General features: G+C 36.1%; 1 protein-coding gene and 1 pseudogene across 2 annotated transcripts; one reads left to right on the forward strand and one right to left on the reverse strand.

The window, feature by feature from the left end:
* The first annotated feature begins 673 nt into the window (after positions 1-673).
* tesk1a (testis associated actin remodelling kinase 1a) lies at positions 674-22,121 on the forward strand. Of its 2 annotated transcripts, none has more exons than XM_027146052.2 (11): positions 674-877; positions 2,572-3,215; positions 9,912-10,033; positions 10,212-10,260; positions 10,365-10,511; positions 11,398-11,480; positions 13,626-13,716; positions 14,965-15,048; positions 16,405-16,491; positions 17,121-17,217; positions 19,251-22,121. In XM_027146052.2, the coding sequence occupies exons 2-11, from the start codon at positions 3,036-3,038 to the stop codon at positions 20,321-20,323; spliced, it is 2,013 nt and encodes a 670-aa protein (XP_027001853.1). In that variant the 5' UTR covers positions 674-877; positions 2,572-3,035; the 3' UTR covers positions 20,324-22,121. The 2 variants fall into 2 exon arrangements, with proteins under 2 accessions (XP_027001853.1, XP_027001852.1); XM_027146051.2 differs by having other exon boundaries at positions 2,696-3,215.
* A 660-nt stretch (positions 22,122-22,781) lies between these two features.
* Positions 22,782-23,578, reverse strand: LOC113642378 (annotated as a pseudogene).
* Between the last annotated feature and the right edge of the window lie 241 nt (positions 23,579-23,819).

Genomic DNA, 23,819 nt, shown 5'->3' on the forward strand with positions numbered 1-23,819 from the left:
ATAAATAAAATAAATACATATTAATATGAAAAAAAATGAAGTACTTTGTACTTCATTTTTTTGTGTCTAACTCACATACTATGTTGTAGTGTTCAGTGCTTTCCTTTCAGTAACCAGGTTAAGAATGATTCAAAAAACTCCTGAATGTTTTTTGTCCACTACAATATTTAAATAAGATAAAATACAGGGGTCCATGTCTAATAACATTTTACAACCTCTATATTATGTGACGTAAAATAAAAGAGAAACTGTTCAACGTTCATTTCGAAACTGAAACTTTTCTTTCCTTGCTCTATTTATTCACTTATGTAATTTCTCTGGAGTTTATTTGAATAATGCCTGGCACAGTGACGAGGGAGTCAGGATCTATGACTGTGCACATCCATCACCATCTGGTTTGGAGCAGCAAAAAAAAAAAAAGAAAAACTGGTGCTCCCCTGCCCACTCCCCAGGATTTGTACCATACAAGAACCAGATATGTATAGTCTGTATAGTATAGTATATTGTTATTTATGTATGTACTTTTGAGAGTCACAAACAGCTGGAACTTTGTGTGTTTAAACATCAACACACTTGGCCAGTAAACCTGATTCTGATTCTGACAGCGAACATGAGCGCCGCTCTGCTCTGCTTGGACTGCGCATGCGCTGCACCCCGGCGTCCGCTATATCCCTCCCCTTTACAGGCGCGCCCCGAATCCTGACCAATCAGAGCGCAGGATTAGCGAGCGATGGCCGAGACAAGCCGACGGTAATCCGAAGATGGGCCGACGCTGTAAAAACCAGACCAAGGTGGAAAGATTAACGACCGCAGTATCGTCTAATCACGACTTCCTGTATTTCCAGTTGTTTGAAGAGAGATATATCGCGGAAATAAGGTAAACTGCTGTCTATTTATGTCTATAATCATGGTTAAATACGGTCGCATAAACGGGATTAAACCGGCGAATTGTTCACATTCGGATGTTTTATAGAGGAGGGAAAAAATACTTTAAATGATGATCAGTGGACATGAAGGTAGTTGTGGAATTGCGGATAAATCATAAATCCCGCATAATATTGAGAGTAAAATCCGCGCTGTTAGCGCGTGTAATCCGGGCAGAAGGATCTCCGCAGTGGATCCCTCACTATAATAATCCCCTATAATAAACTGATCACAGCAACGTGGTGAAACTGCTCCTCTCTCTCACACCTTACTTCACAAACATCTCTGCGAATAACTTGACTTATTATTTCAGTGTTGGATATGTAACAAATAAACGAGGGGTTTTCATCATTTCATTCTTGATAGAGGGTTGCCAGATTGAATACAATCCCTCACATTAATAATACAAAAAATTGTATATGCAAGCACAAAGCATTTATAACTTCCTAGTGAGTTAAATTAGACCTACTAGTTACTTGAACCCAATAAGTAATTATATGTGCAGGTGGCTGCATTTCTAATATTTATATTTTTAAAGGGATAATTTTTGGGTTGCCAGATTTGATACATTGTATAAATATGTCTTTAATGACCACAAACCATGCTCAACTTTAATCAAATTCTATCCACAAGTACAAAGCATTTATACTGTCCTAGATTAAAATATACCTATTCTGTTGGTTTCATTTGTACTTATTTATCAGACTAATAGTTTGGATGAACTGGGTAAAGCTGTCTAGATAAACCTGATTTAAATTCTTTGAGAGACTTTGTAATTCAGTAATATTTGAGACAAATTATGAATTCAAGTTTATTCAACCTCATTCTCAACAAACAAACAAATAAATTAAGCAGACATAGGCCTACAAGTTACTAACACTGACTGACAAGTAGTGTTATCAAATTTGCTATCAGTTTCTTCTGCATCTTCCAGTTTGATCTGTAAAGTTGTTTTAGACCTTTCTATATAGTTACTCCTAAGGTCTAAACAATGAAATAACGCTAATCAAAATCATAAAAAAAAACTCTTACCCCAATCTCTATACGAGCACAGTAGAGTTTATCCAATTTTACTGGATTAAAAATAGCAGGCAGTAACAGACCCATTTGTTACTAGCACTCTATTAGAAATGAAATCCAATTGAATATTTAAGCAGTTTATCCTATTTGTGCTGTAGATTTGGTTATTGCTAATGTGCTTTATTTTTTTATTATATATTACTAATATACTAATTACTATTATTAAAGATGCATTTTGGTTGAACATCAAATTTGAAGAAAAAAGTTCATTGATTCCATTATTTAGGTTTCTCTGTACTTGGGATGAATGTTTGGTTAAATTGTGTCCATCCATCCATCCATTCATCCATCCATGCGCTATCTTCATTAACCTCTTTACAGTAGTTTATCCATCCCAAATGTATTCAGTCCTTAACTGTAACTGAATTATCTATAATGTAAATTAAATCTACCATCACAAGGGAATTATCCCATCACAGTTGTATTAAAAAAAACTACTCGGTTAAGCAGGAAATCCACGCAGTCTGACTATAAGTCTAATACAGCAAAGGCACCACAGAGGTCATAATTTTCTTAATAAGAATATGATAAACATTATAGATTTATTGTTATTTCTTATTTCAACAGCTCTGGCGTATTTGCATTAGAGACGAGTACAGGAGAAGGAGGGCCAGGAGTGTTTATCTTCTAGCTTTGACCACCCCCAGCCATTAAAAGCGTCATTAAACACTTACTGTCTTTTTCATCCTAGGAGCATGCATACTTATCAAGTTTACAAAGGGAAGTAACCACAGGGTGATCACACACAGGAGAGAACCCAAGACCAGAGGCTTTAGATGAAATTAAACCTGATATACCCTGCAAATGAAAAAAATAATCATCTGGAATTTAAAACAATTTCACCACAATCCTTTGACGTGTGCTTAGTAAAAGGACGCTCATCGGTTTTTCCTTTTCTGGAATACAGACCTGTGTGGACATCACGCTAAGAGCCGAGACGCTGTTTCAGCAAAAGGATTATTTATATTCTTTGAGCCATGGGACGAGTATCCAACAGGACTTTGTCATAACCTGTATTTGCATCCATCACTATGGATCAGGATGAGACGAACACAGATATTTGGGAGCCGCCTGTACATGGACTCCATGGGCCAAACCGCATGCGCCCTTCATCATACCGGGCTCTGCGGAGCGCTGTGTCCAGCCTGGCACGAATCGACGATTTCTTCTGTGAGAAGATCGGCTCTGGTTTCTTCTCTGAAGTTTTCAAGGTGAGTTTTCTGTTTGTTTTTCCAGAATAGAGAATAGTTACTGTAAACAGCCCTTTAATAATATCACAGTGTTTGAACATGTATTCAATTTTATTATTTATGTGATTACAAAATAATAATTATTATTTAATGTTATTCAATTATGATTTATAAAACATAGCAATAAAAAAATTAGACACTTTTAATGTTTCTTTAAATGGTTAAAAAATAAAATATAATAAATTGCATTTGTAATCATTATTAAATAAAAATGATTATTAACTAATTTAATTTTGTTCATGTGAATGCTATGAGTGTTTTGTTATAAGAAGAATAAAACACTTTAGGGCATCAGTTGAAAATGATCTGTAGAACAATGATAGATTTAAATTCATTAATCAAATGCAGTTTGTGATTTTTTTTTTAACCATTTAAGTTGTAAAATGTCTATAAAGCATGTTTATTTATTTAAATACATCCTGTTATAGCCCAAAGAGTTGTTCTGATATGAGCCTCTAGTTGTCTTACTACAACAAGGAAAGGAACCTTGCCATGTTTACTCAGAAACCAGAAATCCCATAGTCTTGACAATGGAGAATCACAAAGAGCTGACAATAAAGACTCCTTCTATAAATGTTATATAAACATCTTCACCAGCGTAACTATTAGAGAGAATTTTCTTTAACAATTTCCTTTTACAAATTGGATGTTGTTTGGTTTCATTTTTGTGCTGCTTTCACCATATATTTGTGGCATAATCCGCAATCCCTGTGAATTGGATTCTTTAGATATTACTGTACGTCAGAATCAGAATTAGAGTCTGGTTTATTGGAATTAGGTTCAAGCTGTTTGTGACTCTCAAAAGTACAGACATAAATAACACTATACTATACAAATAATACAGACTATACAAAACAATGCAGATGTGATACAATAGACATTATGAGTATTAAATATGAGTACAGAATATATGACTGATCAGCTATGTACATAAATTGTGGGAAGTGCAAATAAAAATATTGTGCAATATTATGCTTTTTGTGCAATATACAGCAGCAGTAGTGTGTAATGTACGGATGATGTGATGACTGACAGTCCTGATAATGCAGTACTTATGATCAGAAGCAGTGAATATAATTATGGTGAGTTGTTGATCAGAGTGATTGCCTGGGGATAGAACCTGTTCCTGTGTCTGGCAGTTATAGTAAGCAAAGTTCTGTAGCACCTGCCAGAAGGGAGGATCTGAAAGAGGTTTGTGTCCAGGGTGCGAATGGTCAGTGATGATTTTTCCTGCCCAGTTTCTGGTTCTTGTGTCATACAGATCCTGGGGATTGGGCAGGGGGGCACCAATAATGCGGAACGAGCATATTAAAAATGCATACATATTTCTTGTCAGAACTGCTGTTATAGAAATATAAACAACACCTCTTGACCAATCAGAATCGAGAATTCAGCAGATAGAAATAACAGTATGAATTTTGAATCTTATCAGCCATTCATAATAATCGTAACAGTACAACTCTTTCTTATCACCATATTAAAACATGCCGCTTTACATTCATCAATGGTTAATAGGAATGATCTCTCCTTCTGTACTCTTCAATAATATTTAACCAACACCTTTGGCACTTCTTTGTAAATCTTAGAAAGCTCCTGTTTGGTGTGAATTGGTAACCTTGAACAAACATTTTTTGTTTCTCGTCACTTCCTTTTGCATTGTTTGAAAATCTCCTGTGTAACGGTGTACAAACACTACATGACCTCTGTCTTGTTTGCTTTTGATATGAATTGTGTTGAGTCATTTGTGACGCAGGAGAATACATTACGTTGTGCGTTAGATACAGAATTAGATACAGAACAATATGTGCAGTATTATACAGATGTCAGAGGATTTCTTCGCTTTACAGATAAATGCAATGTAAACACTATTGTGAAGCTTGTTTCATGACAGCTTAGGATTTTGTTTTTCACCCTCTGTAGTATGCAGACTATAGACCACTTACGCCGATGCAACATTGGATTTATTACCAAATGGAAAGCACTCGAACAATCAAATTTATTGATCAGAATCGCATTTGTAAGATTGTGTAAACTACAATGTAACGACTAGTTTATATGATTTTCCATCTCATCTGTGCTCTCATGCTGGAGTGATATTGATCACAATAACAATCAAGGTTGTAATTCTTTCTTTTTGCATTGATGTTTTGCACAAAAGGAGTGTTAAATCACATTTTAAAGCTCTTGAGGTTGGCATCTAATTGGGGTTTGACATTTTGTGTTTGACAGTCACACTGTTTAATATCGCAAAGGTTAGCATAATGGATTTATTAGGCCTTTATTTTTTTTGTAGTTGCATGCAAGTGCTGAATGTCATTACTGTGATTTGCCTACACAGATGGCAGTGTGTGTGGGAATGTTTAGTAGTTCACAAGTTTTCTTTATTTTATTTTATTTTATTTGTACAGTGCGATAGACATTATCACAAAGCCAGTTTGCAAAAAAGTGGATGTAGATTTATCGTTTCGAAACAACTTGTTTCAAATATTCATTGTCTAAACCTTCTTTTATTTTCATCAGCATACTTTTACATAACAGCATACTTTTTGCAATTCATGTACATTTTTTTAAATCAATTTGTTTCAATTAAGTGAATACTCTCTCTTTATTCCTGATTTGTTGCTATCTATCTATCTATCTATCTATCTATCTATCTATCTATCTATCTATCTATCTATCTGTCTGTCTGTCTGTCTGTCTGTCTGTCTGTCTGTCTGTCTGTCTGTCTGTCTGTCATCTAACTACCAATAAAGCATGAGTACTGTATTAAATGGAGGGAAAAAGTACAATTATAAAAATCAGAACGTTATCATAAGCAAAACAATCTAAAATGATAAAAATATGGATTTCATCAAATGGAAGTAAAAATGTGAAACTTTATTTTTTAAATACTGCAGTTTATCATGATGTAGATGCTACATCATGATATTGCCCAGATCTACTCTGTAATACAACTTGAAACAAAATTCAGGATTTTTCATCATTATGATTTATCTATTCATATAGTTACATAAACTGTATTCAGAGAATTTGTGTTGTGAAATTTAATTTAAAAACTACAAGGTGGTAAAAACATTCAGTGTACAATTTTCCCTGATATTTTAGTGCATACCTTCTTTCCATTGCTGATCACACAGAGAGATGTGTATGATATTGTCTCTAATTAAAGCATTTGGGTGAAATTAATGGTGGCAAACTTTGTAGGTGTTAGAAGTTCACCCAAAATAACCATACAATACAAAATGAAGAGAATTCTCAGAAAATAGCAGTTCTGTATTTATTGAAAGACTGAAATTAATGAGAGTTGGTGCTCAGTGATCTTGATGTGTGTAGGTTGTTGGCATGTGTGTATTATGTGGATGTGGTCAGACAAACGGAAAGCCACAAAGCCTATTAGTGCTGAGCAGCCAGTAATATCGTCACTGTTCCTGACACTCGTACTATATAATGCAGAATGCCTGAACATGCAAATCAGCATATAACTGCAGCAGAAGTCTACACAGCAAATCTGTGTTCAGTGCCCTGCCCAGTTAAAGACTGAACTCTTCTGAATTAGAGTCTTTCCTTTCTGCTTTTTAACTCGGCTCATGTTGATCTATGGATGTATGAACTTGGTGTTGTCTGTATGTAACTCTTGTCATATTGTGATGTGGATGCTTTGTATCATAGTTAAATCTGAAATGATTTAAGAGAGCTGATATGTAAGGAATATGATGTTTGGGGTGTGTGGTTAATGGAGTATAATCAGTGATGGTGTGGTAGGATGTAGCTTAACTCAAAGTGAAGCTATATTTATAGCATGCTCTGAAATCTTGTACTACTCTTATACATATATTTTTAAACAAACACACACACACACACACACACACACACACACACACACACACACACACACACACACACACACACACACACACACACACCAGAATACTCATTTTAAAGCACTGACACTGGAGACTCCTTCATTCTCATTTTTACTCGTGTATTGAGCATACAGAAACTCCTCATTGTTGTATGTTGCAGAACTGTTTAGAACTGTTTATATATATACCTTACACTGTAAGCATAATATGCAGATACAAATATAAATATAGTCAAATCTGTCATAACAAAAGAAAATAAAACTAAAATTTTCAAAAATAAAATTCATTTCAAATTAATTACAGTTAAATGTTTGCAATTTTTTCAATGATGCTGGGTATCCAATTTTTGTTTACTTTTTTTTTGGAGTCCTGTTTTGAAGTCCTGTTATCACTTATGTCATAACAGCTATAAACATTTGTACTCTAACTGATCTGTTTTATAAGCCATTTATATTTTCTTGCATATTGCAGGAGATCCTCATGCTTAATTGTGAGGTTGTTAGTGCCCATACTATCCCTCATTTCTGTCTTATTGAGTACTGGTTGAAAAAACAAATCATCTGACATATAAATCAAAGGAAACATAAGACTAATGTCTGCTTTCACCATCAGTCTGGCCAGCATATTGCAGCACAATCTGCAGCTAACAGATTGTATCCCTAATATGAAACTGAGTGTAAATCACACACAGCCCGAGTGCCAGGTCCAGGATGAGTTACATTTCATGCTGAGTATCAACAGACATCGATATCAAACTATACCATGGTTGGGATATTCTGTGAGCTTTCTTTCCAGAGATGTTCCTGTTACGATTGTGGCTTGTTTCTATCCTTGTTATATTGTAGCAGCGTTTCTAATTTCTAATTGGATTCTAATTACCTCTTGTTGCACAAGAGATAGTGAAAACCCCTGAATGTGCATGGCAGCAGCACTTCATCTCCAGGTTTGAGAAATGACCAGGTTCCATGTATCTTAATAAACATTAATAATAAAAACATTAATAATTGGACTGGACTAAGAATTTTGAAGCTGGGACCAGAGTCATCTCTACTTTCTGAGGAGAGTATCTTCGACATCTGCAGGATGATGCTGAAGATGTTCTACGAGTCTGTGGTAGCCAGCGCTATATTTTATGCTGTTGCGTGCTGGGGCAGCGGTCTGAAGGTAGCTGATGCCAACAGAATGAACAATCTCATCTGTAAGGCCATGATGTTGTGGCAGTGGAGCTGGACTCTCTGACTGTAGTGTCAGAAAGAAGGATGATGTCTAAGCAACTTGGCCGTCTAAGACAACATCTTCCACCCACTCCATGATGTCCTGGACAGATACAGGAGTGCGTTCAGTCACAGACTCATCCAAATAAGGTGCTCCACAGAGTGACACAGGAAATCCTCCCTACCTGTGTCCATCAGACTTTATAATTCCTCTGTGCAACACCATCTCACTGTGCAACAATATACCTGCATAGTTATTTAAATTCTAGTTTATTTATATTTTTGTATTTATTACCTTAGTGTATATGAGTCTCTATTTTTATATTCTTATTTTGGTGAATTTGAGATGCATTAACAGACTTAATTTCCCCTGAGGTTTAATAAAGTATTCTTATTCTTATTCTGATCTTGTGTAGAATTACCCAAACTGCTGTGCTAGACTTGATGGATGGCATAGACTAGCAGGCAAGGAAGTAGTTAATGAAGCTTGCTCACACTTTGTTGATGAGCTTCATTTCTAAGTGCACACGGTTTCAGAATCGTTTTAGCTGAGCCACCAGCTCATCTACACGAGTGTGTTTAAGTATCGATACGTCCTTAAATTTAATCTATCACACATTTATTGCACAGGTTCTTGCACCCAGACAAGGATGAGGTTCCTTCTTTAGTCTGGTTCTGCTGGTTCTTAATGCCATCTCAGGCAGTTTTTACTTGTCATCATCGTCTCTAGCTTGCTCATTGGGGATAAATTTAAAATGTATAATTTATATCCGAAATTTATATATTTCTGTAAAGCTGCATTGTGACAACATTCATTGTTAAAAGTGCTATACAAATAGAATTGAATTGATTTTTTTTTTTGCTTATCAGTGTAGTCTTCTGACTGTAATTTGTAGCCTGTTTTTAAATCAATATTTAACTACACAAAAGCAAGTGGCCTAAACAATAAACATGTCTAAAACCAGTTTATTGCTTTGTTTAGTCGATCATTTTTTATTAGTTGACTGATTAGAAAAAATAAATGCTTCTGCACCCTCTATAACCTGTATATAGTGATTTCCTTCTCGTCCTTCTCATCCTGCTGAAACCATTGTTTTATTGTTATTATTAGTATTTGTAGTATTAGACAGATCATAGTCTGACAAGGATCCTTCTCTCTGCTTCTGTCACCATTGAGTCAAGTCTGTCCCAGTCGCAGTGCCGCAGCTCTCTTTCTGCAGCTCCCCCCCAAGCAGACCACAGCAAAGAAAAGGACACTCGTGACCACAGATTGTTAAAATATGTGAAGCAGTTATTTGCAGATGTTAAAGGATGCAAAGAAGTATAGACAGCTCTTTCCTTTCCTGAGGAGTATTATAAACCCTGTGTATTGTCTTGGATATTGTATCAGTGTCGTGGAACTTTGACATTTCATCCCACTCTGTACATGTTTGTGAATATGATCATGGCAGAACAATTTCCTTGTTTTGACTTGATTTGTAATTACATAAATGTTAAAAGTGCTTACATGTGTAATACCAAGAACCCACAGTTTTCTAGAGATGCTCGGTTATTCCTGAAAGTTCCTCTGTGTGTCTCAGGTCCAGCACCGGATCACAGGGCAGGTGATGGCTTTGAAGATGAACACGCTGGCAAGCAACAAAGCCAACATGCTGAGAGAAGTGCAGCTAATGAATCGTCTCTGCCATCCCAACATCCTCAGGTCTAACATACACACACACATATACACACACACACACACACACACACACACACACACACACACACACACACACACACACACACACACACACACACACACAAGCACTAAACTCTCCACTTATTTTTTATTAGTCTTAAATTGTCCTCGGGTGACCATTTGAAAATGTTTTTTTCAACAGATTCTTAGGTGTGTGTGTCCATGAAGGGCAGCTTCATGCTCTCACTGAGGTGAGACTTTGATTTTTATAACACTGTAAAACTGAAGCTCCATACATTTAACACAGTGTATAATACTAAAGTAAGAAATTGCCTTCTGGTTTGTTTGGTTGTAGTACATCAATGGGGGTAATCTGGAGCAGCTACTGGACAGTGATATATACTTATCCTGGGCTGTGAGGATAGGACTGTCCTTGGACATTGCACGAGGACTACAGTACCTTCACAGCAAGGGGATTTTTCACCGTGACCTCACTTCCAAGGTGGATACACACACACACACACACACACACACACACACACACACACACACACACACACACACACACACACACAATTACTAAGGAATAAAATATGTTGGGTGTGCTGTTATAGGAAAATAATCAAAGACCTGGAACATCAATGAGAGCTTCTGAAATGATCTCATACCTCATTATTTTTCCAGAACATTTCATTTTTATTTGTTAAAGAATGTCATAGGTTTTATCTGTGAAACAAGTTAGTGATATCAGTGATAGCAGTGATATAGTGATATGTACACTTCAGGGTGGTACAAGAACAAAATAACAAACAGAAACACACTAAGATTAAAGACTAATTGACCTATACATACACACAACTATTACCAATTACTAAGAAGACAATTACCTTCTCTACCCTCTTATACCAAACAAAATCAGAGACAAAACCCAATCTCCAACAAAAACACATACACAAATACACACAGTATTTACAACACAGTTATATTACAATCAAAGCAGCCATGACCACAGCAGGGAATAGAGCACACTCATAGTAGAGGCAGAAATTGAAACCAAAACCTCAGGAGCCAAAACATGAAATGGAATTTCACACAAACACATCAACACGGCAAATAAGCCTTGAAGCTCCTGTTACTGGTTTCTGTTCCAGTTTTATAGGGTTGCCGTTAATGACTTTAGATTGTGGTGTAAGTTGCTGGAACATAAGGAAGGCCTGGGCTGGAGTACGGAGTGGACCACACATACACACACACACACACACACACACACACACACACACACACACACCAGAATACTCATTTTAAAGCACTGACACTGGAGACTCCTTCATTCTCATTTTTACTCGTGTATTGAGCATGCAGAAACTCCTCATTGTTGTATGTTGCAGAACTGTTTAGTGCGCTGTGAGAATGGCGTTTTCACTGGTGTGGTTGGAGACTTCGGTCTGGCAGAGAAAATCCCTGATTACAGGTCAGTGTGTTTTTCCATTCCTGCAGATTCATGACATGTTCTCTGTGATATGGCTGCACATAGTAGTATATTATTCATATTCCAAGTTGCATGTAAAGTAATGATTGTGATTTTGTTGCATTAAATCACATGCTATTCGAAGCACCCTGTGCTGTTCTTTATACAAGTCCAATTACAAAAAACAATTACCAGACGATATCAGACATACTGTAGGTTGAACGTATAAACCGATGATAATCAGGCACACAGCACAAAAGCTCGAGAAGTCGCTCAGAGACTAAAGGAGTTTACAATACTGGATGTTTGACCTGTGACCTGATCCTGTATTGAAGCACACAGGCTTTCAACTTGAGCTTCACTACACAATACACAGTCAGTGTTATTTCACAGATGCTAGAAGATTAAAGAATGTTAATGTGAATTAATGTGGTTTTGGTTTGAAACTGAGGCCGGTTACTCTCTGATACATGGAAAACCTGTAGAAAACCTGAAACATGGAAAACATGGAAACACTCTGAAACATGGAAAACATGTAGGAACAGAGATAAATTGTAATAATTTAGTTATCAGTCATATGAAGCAAGGTAAAACCCATCAACCTACCGGTATTAATATCGTTAGATTCTTAATAATCAGATATTGGTATTGGTGCACAAACCTTTATTCATTACAAAATTCATTATATTCATAATTGACAGTTTCTATATTATTGTGCAGTCATTATCATTGTATATGTATTATGACTTAATGTGTCACTGATATTTTTTTAATTAACCTACAATCTGCTTTTGTTATATATATATATATATATATATATATATATATATATATATATATATATATATATATATATATATATATATTTCAAACATTAAGAGAAATGGCTATAATCAAGTAATTAGTACATTTGCAAATCATACGGCTAATATAATGAAGTGGCATAAGATTTATCTTAAATTTACCTCTGAGTATAAGATACATAGATGATTTCTAGTCTGTAGATCAGGGCTATTCAGTTAGTTGTCATGGGGCCAGATCATAAAAAAGCATCACAAATGAGGGGCCGGAGAGATGTGGCTTTACAACATCAGTGAATTTACCTATTTTTTGTGAAAATACTGAAGGAAGAAATAAACGTAAAATATTACCAAAAGAAATAAGAAATGATACTAACAAAAGTTCTCATATGTCATCGTCCTGTTTCTCATTACGTCTCACAGGAGAGGATCACCTTAGGCCACTCACCTAATGTCACGTGACTCCGGCTCTGTGTCACTTCATAACTGTTGGGTCCGTTTTCCGACCTAACTAAATTTATTATAGAGATGTCTTTTTCGCCATAGGCTACTTGAAGGGCTGGAACAAATAATCTTGCGGGCCGGATTCAGGCCCGTGGGCCGCCAAGTGTATAGATTATCCTGCATGGATCATAGAGGCTCAGTCTGAACACTTTACCTGAATAATCCTTATTTTTGCTGATGTGGCATGAAGATGTTTGCCGGCATGAAAGTATGTCTCCAAAGATTCCGGAATAAGATAATGACTGTGGATTTGAACTTCCGGGGTTTTTATTAAGTGTACTTCATTGGAAAATTAGCAAGCTTGTGAGTTTTTCTAACATATAAGTGCTCTATAAATGTTGACATGATCCACTTTCTCTCTTTTTATATCAGCTGTGATGTGACTGCATGATCCAGTAATGCATTACAGGTGGCATCCTGCCCAGTTTAATCAGTATTGCTTCAATATATATCATGCCTTTGTCAGACCTACGTTCAATCATGGCAGTAAATGTGTACACAGTTTGACTGGAAACTAGACAGCTGATATTATTTGCATACTGCTTCTTGTTCTTGACAGGATATCCAAATAACTTTCCCCTTATACAACCTGAGCGGAAATATTATCCTCAATTACACTTGCATCTATTTCTATGTTAACTAAACATATATGGATGATCTCATGCAGACACAAATATCCACCTTTATCCAGTACCTGCTTTAAATTATTCAGTCAAATAGGAAAGGTCAGTAGTTGCTAGACTGTGCAATGTAAGTCTGGACCTAGGAGATGGAGGGGTTAATATATATATATTTTACCCCTGATATTTTATCAGTTTATGTAAAACCTGCCAATGACTTGCAGTGACGGGGTGGAGAAGCAGCCTCTATCCGTGGTCGGCTCCCCTTACTGGATGGCTCCGGAAGTGCTGAGAGGAGAGATTTACGATGAAAAGGTATTTACATTTACATTTATGGCATTTGGCAGACGCCCTTATTGAGTGACTTGCAGAAGAGCTTTATTGTCTCTATCAATACTGTTTACTCTCACTGCTGTTTACTCTCACATACTGGTTGGTGGCTCAAGCGGCTAAGGCTCTGGGTTGTTGATTGAAACATTAGTCTTAATAACTTAATACATAATTTACGTTTGTCATAAAAAAGTAGAATAAAAATAACAAATTAGTTATTATTTAAATAAAATAATATAATAATTCCAAAAATAAAAAATAAATATAGTCCAAAAAAATATAGTCCAAAAACAAAGTTTTTTTCTTTTTTTTTTTAAATTTTTTATTAAAAAAAAGCACACAACTTGCAAACACAATTACAAACAACCTCTTTCATAATAACTTAATACAACCAAATATGATGAATTCCCATTAGGTGCATCTTAATTTTAAGTATGTGTCCTATACTTAATTTTATATGTAGTCTGTAGACTATGGTTTTCTGCTTTGATCGTAGAGCCTCAATCTAAATGATCCTTAAAGAACTCATTTAACTTTTTTTTGCTGATGCAGCATCAAATATAATTATAGTTATAGAACTATAAATATAGAATTACATGTACAAGCAGTGTCTGGTTTATTTTATGAATCTGAATCATCACCCTAAAGGAATCTGAATCATCACCCTCCTTCTTATACACAAGGGAGGTTTGTTAGAAATTGACATGTCTTGTAGACTTCAGGAGATGAAAGTCTACAGAAAGCACTGCAGTATAATGCTCTTTTAAAATAACAGGCTGTAAGTGCAAGCAGGGGCAATAAAACCATTTTTGTCTTCAATACAGAGGATTTTTTTTGTTTGTGAAAACATAATAATAACAAAGATAATAATAACAACAACAACAACAACAAGGACAAATAATAATAATAATAATAACAATAATAACAATTATTGTTATTATTGTTATTATTATTATTATTATTATTATTATTATTATTATTATTATTATACAAATATGAATAAACAATATCGGTACATTAACTCCACTTCATGTTATTTTTATTTTATTTTTATTAAAACCTTTTTCTAATGCACTTTTTATTGTGTTTATTTGCTCGTAATACAGGGCATTGTTCAAAAAGAATTTGTAGGAAGTTAAATAAAAATGTAACATTATAAAAAGTAAACAATTGTTTATTTTCCAGTTTATGATATAAATCAGACAATAATGCTCCATCGGTTTCTCACCACAGGTGGATGTTTTTGCATTTGGCATCATTCTGTGTGAGATCATTGCTCGGATCGAGGCCGACCCAGACGTCCTACCTCGAACTGAGGTACTGCGATACAATACATTACCATAAATGTGTTAAGTGTTAGAAGCTACACATATGCACTGAGTTCTTCATATGTTACTGATATTTATGTAAAGGGGTGTTCAATTTTTTTTTATAGTTAGACATGCAAATCAATTCATATCCTGTTCTGCCACAAGCAGCATTACAGATCTCAGCTATTCTACTATATATATATATATATAGTAGTATTATATATATATATATATATATATATATATATATATATATATATATATATATATATATATATATATAGTACTATATACATATATATATATATATATATATATATATATATATATATATATATATATATATATACACACACACACACACACACACACACACACACACACACACACACACACACATATATATGTATGTATACAGTCAAGTGAAAAAATTAGGACACCCCATGAAATTCTGTGTTTTTTTTTTAAATAGTTGAAATTTGATCTCCATTTTAACATTATTGAAAGATTCAGGTAATATAACTAAACAAATAAAACCAATGAAAAATCCAACTTCTTGTAAGGATAAAGTAAGGAAACCCATAAACCTATTTGTACTTAAAATGGATAATATTACCTACAGGTGTTTCACATCAGGTGTAAATTATTAGAACTTTGTTACAGAGCATTTTAAAGAAGTCTCATTTAAACCTCAGATATCTTGTTTGGTTTGGTTCATAATGGTGAGATCCAAAGAGCTCTCTGAGGCCTTCAGAATGAAGATTGTTGATGCTTATGAGTCTGCTAAGGGATATAAATGATCTCCGCAATTTCACTGTCCGGAAAATCATTTACAAGTGAATATTTAAAACGACTGCCAACATGGCCAGGTCAGGATGTCCAAGCAGGACGCCCAAGAGCAGTCGGCAAGATGCTTAAAGAAGTCTCCAAAACCCTAAAATATCATCATGGGACCTACAGCGAGCTCTTGCTACAGTATATCAAAGTGCATGAATCTACAATAAAAAAAAAAAAGGTTGCAGGACTTTAATTGTCATGGGAGGTGTGCAAGAAGGAAAACACTAGGGCAAGACTGGAGTTTGCTAAAGTCCCAAGACTTCTGGAATAATGTGATTTGGACAGATGAGTCTAAAATTAAATTATTTAGACACCATAACAGAGAGAATGTTTGATGTAAACCAAATAGAGCATTTCAGCAAAAGAACATCATACCATCTGTGAAACATGGAGGTAGAATTGTTACGGTTTGTGGATGCTTTGCTGAAGCAGAAATTGGTCAGCTCATCATATATATATAAAACATTTGTTTAATAATATGTCATATGTGATAGTCACATTCATCACTGCTTCTGTCTTTGTGTAGGATTTTGGACTGGATGTGGAAACCTTTGAGCAAATGATTGGAGACTGTCCAGCTGATTTCCTTAGCCTGGCTGTTAACTGCTGCAATGTAAGGAACAGAGAGATAAATGTTATAGAAAAACAAGATGTATCCTATATGTGTGTTTTTACTGTCAAAACCCATTTCACTGCTTGTGTACTTTTCCAAAAAAAAAAAAAAAAATATATCCACATTAGGCTATTTAATATCTTATGTTGACTTAATGGAGATCATTATGGAGATCTTTTCCAAGATGGTGGCACGGCAGTAGCACGCAGCGGCCACTCCGGATCCAATCTTAACTTCTTGACTTCATTAAACTTATGGAGTCTTATACTGAATAATAGCTAAAAGAATTGAAAAAAGTTTTCGTATTGTCGTATTGTATTTTCACATAACTTAAGGATAAGAAATAAATCACAACAAGGTATATTTTTATAAAAAAAAAAAGAAAAGAATTCAATACAATGTGTTGTGATCTAGAGTGTACTTAAATATTGTCCAGTGTTCAATGTATTGAAGTGTTTTATTTCTCTTGTTCTACAGTTATTTGCCACCAATTACAAAAAAAAAAAAATACATTTAATGTTGTGGAATAAGAGCTATTAACAGTCGTTCCTCTATTAGTCTGACTTTTTCTTTTTCTGCAATCAGATTTGTCTTCCATGTTAAAGTGTGTTTCTGCCCTCTTCTGGTAGATGTGTGCAAAGAGTCGTCCTTCCTTTGCTGACATTGTTGTGACCTTGGAGAGGATGGAGAGGGAAAGGGAAAAGACTGAGGCACCTGTTATTCTAGGTGAGAATACCATACCATTACATTAAGTATATTTAGAAACGAACAAGGTTAAATTCACCACATTTAGCTGAATAAGATAAATAAAATATTCTGAAGGATGCTTATGTTCACTATTTTAGATGTTCTTTCACATTGGTATTCAAAGCAACCTGACCATAGAAAAAAAAATATTCTTGAAAAGTAAATTAGAAAAATTGAGAAATTTTAGAATGGAAACTCTTGAGTTACACGAATATGAAAGGGATTTTAATGGGGATTTACATGTACTCTGGTTTGCTCCCCCAGTCCCCAGTCATGTGTTGTAGGCTAAGTGGCATCTCAAAATTGTCCGTAGTGTGTGAATGGTGTGAATGTGTGTGAGTGTCTGTGATTTGCAATGGTTTGACATAGGGCTGAAACGATTCCTCGTGTAACTCAATTGCAGAAATTTATCGAGGCAAATTCCTCTGCCTCAAAGCCTCTTTTAATTAGTTTTAAAGCTCACGTCATGTTCTTGTGCAATTATTGTGTGTGTGTGTGTGTGTGTGTGTGTGTGTGTGACAACATGCTTACGTCAAAACGGAAGGAGACGCGAGGAGTTAGCTGTCTTTTGACTTTAGGGCAAAATGGAAGGGCACTATAACAATGGCAATGAGCAAAGAGAAGAAGCAAACAGGAGAAATTCCGGCCACATCCACACCATCAGAGCGTCTGTTTTCAGCAGCAGGAAACATTGCTTCAAAGCACAGGGCAAGCCTCAGTTCCGAGCATGTTAATATGCTTACCTTTCTTCATTGTAATCACATGCTCCTTTAAAGACTTTTAAAGCACACACACGTTAAGAGAGAAAGAGACTTATATTCTGATTAATATATATATTCTTAAAGCACTCGGTGTGAAACCATGCATGGACACTAGTTCCAAGTTCCTGTCCATGTTTTTTGCCTCTTAAATACCACAAAGCATTCCAAGAAGACATTAAATCTTTTAGTTCAGTTCTGAAAGTTAAGTTGCATGACTTAAAGGCAGTATTTTTGTTTTATTTATTTATCTATCTATCTATCTATCTATCTATCTATCTATCTATCTATCTATCTATCTATCTATCTATCTATCTATCTATCTATCTATCTATCTATCTATCTATCCATTTATTTATTTATTTATTTATTTATTTATTTATTTATTTATTTTAATGTATGCCTTAGTTTTGATACTTTAAAAAAGTAATTTGAAAGTAATTTATTTAATTTATTTAATTAAAATTTTATCAGAAAAGGGTTCATTTAAAACCCAGAATTTTTGACAGTTAAATGTACTTAATTTTTCTCAGTCAACTTCGTCATTGTTCACAGTACAAGTACAGACAGAGAAACAATGAGTAATATCTAAATGTTTATTTTTGATAGAAAATATTGTTGTATGCATTCAATGATATGCATTTAAAAAATAAAAGTTAATTTTTCTAAAAAAGGAAACCAATTAGTTGTTCATTTTAAGAGACCCGTCTTATTTTCTCTTGTATATTTAATATTGCTCTTTAATTAAGCAAAAATACATTTTATCCGATTACTCGATTAATCAATGATATTTTCCTTAGATTATTAAAATATTCGATAGCTACAGCCCTAGTTTGGCACTCTGTCAAAGTCCTCTAGGATTGGATTCATGTTCCATGCATAGGATAAACCGTACAGAAATTAGATAGATGGATAGAGAGATGGATGGATGTTTTGAAGCTGTTTGTAAGGAGTTGTTTATCTAACATTTAAAAAAGGAGTCTCCAGTACTGAAGTGTTTCATGGACGTTCTAAAATTATAAATATAAAAGAATGAAAAATTATATCATTGCATTTTTTAATTAATATAAAAAGGATGTGGTGTTAGAGTCTCACAGTCAACACAGTGGAGGTGTAAAGCAGTTGATTCATTACCTATAACACACGTTCTGAAGTGTTTTGTTTATCACATATTATCACTTCACTCAGCGAGTAGTAGATATTTGTGTATATTATATTCCTCTGTGTCACACGAGTGCTTTTTGATTTTCTTAGAACCCGTAGACACCGATGAGAGCCCGTACAGGAGGCGGAGTTCACCTTACCAGCTGGGCACTCAGCGCCTGGCACGGAGTCAGTCAGCCCTGTTGCCACCTGCCTTGAGTCCGTGTATGGGTACACCGGTGCGTCTCAACCCCTTCTCCCTACGCCATGACCTCAATGGTGGGAGAATCAAACTCTTTGACACACCCAGTAAATCACTTATCTCCCTGACCTTCACTTTGCCCCCACCCCCTGAGCCTTCCTCCTCTCCACCACTTTGTGGACCTTCCAAACTTCGAGGCCCCCCCCGCCGGTGCCAGTCCTTACCCTGCACTCCTGATCTGGGTCGACCTTTGACCTCATTCCATGAGCTTGAAACTGAAAGCATGGAGGAGAAAGATGAAGAAAAAGAAGAGACAGAAAAGGTAGTCAATGGGTCAGATGATCTTGGGCAGGACTCTGGCTTGGTGCTGGATCTGGAGATGGTGTCTTTGGAGAGGGTGGACGAAGAGGACGAAGTAGAGGAGGATGAAAAAGAAGGAGAGATGGAGGGACTCTGCCGGGTTGAACCCATGGACTGCAACAGCTCCCCTGAAGCAGCAGAGGGTGCTCTGAGATCAACAGCAAAACCTTTCCTTCACGGTTCGTATTCATCCTCCTCTTCTGTCAGCCCGCAGCCTAATGGCTGGACAGTACCTATTTCAAATGGACCTCCGTCCCTTCCACCCCTGCCTCACCTGGACAATAAAAACAGCATGCTGGGAGTCGGCCGGGTGCCTTGGGTGCGTCTCAGTGGATACCGCGGTCATCGTGCTCCTGTCCGCCTGGCTCCTCCTCCCGAACAGGATGACATCATTTCCTGTCCGGGTTGTTGCCTGGTGGGCTTTAGCTTTCCATCATTGTGCCTGCGTGGAGCTCAGCCTCCTCGCCGAACTCCACCTCTCCGCCCATACAGGAATCTTAATGGGGGAGATGCAGCAGTTGGCAGCTCACACAGCGGACTGATGTGTCGAGGAGCAAAGGGCTTGGCTCCACCCACAATGACACGAGAACCGGGTTTGCCACTTCCAGAGGCACAGACGTAGTTAGAGCAGCGCCCTCTAGAGTTCTATCACAACACAGTGAACATATTCTAGCCTTGGCACAGTGGCTGTGCCAATAACCACTATGGTTAGACTATTACTGCTAATGTGGGGTGAGGATGTAAGGAGACGGAGTGTTGGGATTTTAGGGTGTGTGTGTGTATAAGTGTGTGTGTGTGAGAGAGAGAGGGAGAGGTGAGTGAGGTGAGGTATTATAGAAAAATAAAACAGATGTACAGAATGGAAAGTCTGTCTGTGGTATTTTAGGATACAAAATACATTATTTGTGATGAATTTGGAGAAGGTGCTATCTTAACCACATTAGACCTTTAGCTTCATAAGACACTGTGGTAACAGTCACCCTAAAACAGAGTGTGTGTGCGTGTGGGTGTGTGCATGTGTGTGTGTGTGTGTGTGTGTGTGTGTGTGTGTGTATGTGTGTGTGTGTGGAGCAGGTGCTATTTTAGTCACATTAGACCATTTTCTTAATTTGCCACTGTTGTAAACTTTGCTCGAAAACAGACTGTGTGTGTGTATGTGTGTGTGTAAGATAGATAGAGAGAGAGAGAGAGAGAGAGAGAGAGAGAGAGTATAAATGTGATGGCAATTCAGTCTTATTTATTTATTAAAAACACTTATTCAAAGCTGAGGATTAAAAGATATACTAGTGAAAGATTGTGTGTGAGTGTGTATGAGTGTGTGTGTGTGTGTGTGTGTGTGTGTGTGGGGGGGGGGGGTTCAAAGTTGTTTATATGTCTAGAATCAATGTGTGCATAAAGTCAACATTGATTAGCAAAGCTGTACATACCGGTTCAATCTTTTTTAAATCTGATCGAAAACATTTGCTTGTCTTATAAATTCTGTCATTTCTACTGTCACCCTCTAGTGACACACTGAAATCTTGCTGGCCAGGTTTTTGCTGCTTGTTAAAGTACTACTGTGTACATGTATTTACAGATTTAAAACCAGATCACACAGGATAGACGATTCAAAAAGTTTACGCAAAACAAAAATCTATTTAAAATCACATGCAGGTTTATGAGTGAAACCGTCAGCATGAGTCATAAACTGATAAAGATTTTGTCATGTTTTCAAGATGGAAATCCATCCAAATTGTAGAAATCTGGAAAAAGACACATATCCTGTGTGTTCTGGTTCACTCCCCATCTGATGTAACAGCATGATTTTGAGCTTAACCTCATAAATCCATCCAAAGAGTTCACTCCAGCTTGCGTAAGTCCACCTGCCTATAATGTGAGTGCTGAAAGCCAGTGCATGCAGACTGTACAAAACACTACACTGTAACGTAAAATAACTGCATAGAGCTTGAACATAGGCTAAAGGTCTGCCTAAAGAGGTGCTGTTTCCATTTCTCATATCTAACAAAAAGCTTTGTTTGAAAATGAGACATGTACATGGTGAAATGGAAAAACAAACGCTGTTTCCAAAACAACTGAATGTTCAAATGCAAGATGAATTTAATCCTGAGATCAAGTTTTGTATTTAAAGTGTTAATCAGATCATAACCTACTACTGAGGCTACAGAGTTTGTACAGTTTAGTTCTAATTTTCATCTCTTAGACAATAAGGGAAGCTTGTGATTGACATGATGGATGTAAAGGCTGAATTACATTTGGTTCCTAAGTGTGTATTTACTGTGTAAAGGTTAGCTTCTTCCCCGTAAAAAGCACTTAGCACAATGATTATCGTCATCGTTTCTGGGACAATTAGCTTTAATAAATGTTAATGATTTCTGTTATTATTTATTAAACTGTTTTCAACATTAAAATATTGACTGTAACTTGGTGTCTGGCTGCTTTATAACATCTAGTGGGGAATTTTCTGGGTGTGTAGCATTGCCACTTAACATCTGCCGCCTGAATGTGGTCCCTTGTTTGAGCTGTAGCCATGATTATGAAAAATCAGCTACTGAAGGTAAATGAATTAATGAATTTATGCCATCTTGTATGCAGGTGTTTTAAATAGTGCCTACATCGTCCCTAAAGCCAGTAATTGTGGGATTAAAAAAATACTGATAAAGCAAATAGTATTGTATGTTTGCCGATAAATGCAAAACATTTAGGTATAAAAACAGGAGCCTATTTTTTAGATTGGATTGTTAAAAATAAATAAATAGATAATAATAACATTTGCCTGTCATTAGATGGCGCTATATTTACAACAATAATATTGTGATTAATCTGTCTGTGTATGTGCTGAAGTAGAAGCACCGGAGTCACTCACATTGCTGCCTGTTGTATTATGTTACATTTGTGACTCAAATGCATATGATTTACATAGAATTTACTCAGCTGGGCACAATCAAATGTAAGCCTGTAGGAAAGTTCTATAATTGTGGGCACAATACAATTGACCATTGACCTCTTTATCCCTTTCCAAGTCAATTTTAAATTTAATCAGAAGGGAAGCTCACTTTTTTAAATTACTTTATTTGTATAAATTACTGTATTATGCAATGTTTTCTAAGTGCTACAGCAGCAACTACAACCAGTGCAACCGGTAATGCATAACTAGCAGAGGTTTGCAGGAAATTGTTGCTTTTTCTGCTTTCTCTTTTGCTTGCTCATAATCCATTGGAGTTTCTCTTTGAATTCTGTCCATTTCCTCTTGAATTGCTTGTTCAGCCTTCTGCAGCATTTCATTTGTGTAATGACTTCCACCATTTGTTGTAATCAGCTGATCTATCTGTTCAAGCAGCTTAATAACCTGTTCTGGATCCTTAACCTCATTGTTGAATACAAGGACTCTTCCACTGGTGGTTTGAATACATTTCTCCAGGTCAGAACCTTCTATTACAAACTCCTGAATGCTCTTCTTCCTTTTTGCCAGCTGGTCTCCATGTGTAAATAGCACCATGATGTACTGTGTAGATCCTTCACCAAAGATTTCTTTGATTATCTCCACTGTATCCTTCTCTTCTTTGGTGAATCTTCCGGGTTGTAGAACCACCACAAACACATGAGGGCCCGGTGCACACAGGGATATGCATGTCTTGATCTTCATTATAACATCATCATTTGTAAAGTTGGTGTCAAAAAGGCCTGGAGTGTCTATTACTGCAACCTCTCTCCCATTTAATATTTCTGACTCTTTTTTACATTTTGTGGTCAGAGATGAGCTAGACAATTCAGATTTGAATGCTTCTTTTCCCAGGATAGTGTTTCCTACAGCACTCTTTCCCACTCCAGTCTTTCCCACCAGCACAATCTTCAGTCCACTAGTATTCTTCTGCTCCATTTCCACTGTTAAAGGACAAGTATACCATTACTCCTGAATTTATTTTCCTTTTATCTTTTCATAGCTGCTGTATGTCTGCAAACTGTGCTGTATTATATAGCACAGAACTATTATCTTATTTTCACATCTGAAGATTGTATTTCAGGGCTGTATTCTGATATTTGTGCTTACTGTGTAGGAAAATTTAAATTTACAGCATTTAGCAGTCATCTTTATCCAGAGCTACTTTTTCCCCATTTAT

Source organism: Tachysurus fulvidraco, chromosome 4, assembly GCF_022655615.1.
Source record: "Tachysurus fulvidraco isolate hzauxx_2018 chromosome 4, HZAU_PFXX_2.0, whole genome shotgun sequence".
Lineage (NCBI taxonomy): Eukaryota > Metazoa > Chordata > Actinopteri > Siluriformes > Bagridae > Tachysurus > Tachysurus fulvidraco.

Excerpts from the sequence above, each read along its gene's own strand:
- tesk1a (XM_027146052.2), top strand. The coding sequence starts at position 3,036 with ATGGATCAGGATGAGACGAACACAGATATTTGGGAGCCGCCTGTACAT. Across the intron at positions 3,216-9,911 it reads TCTTCTCTGAAGTTTTCAAG|GTCCAGCACCGGATCACAGG; the intron begins GTGAGTTTTCTG and ends TGTGTGTCTCAG. Across the intron at positions 13,717-14,964 it reads GAGAGATTTACGATGAAAAG|GTGGATGTTTTTGCATTTGG; the intron begins GTATTTACATTT and ends TTCTCACCACAG.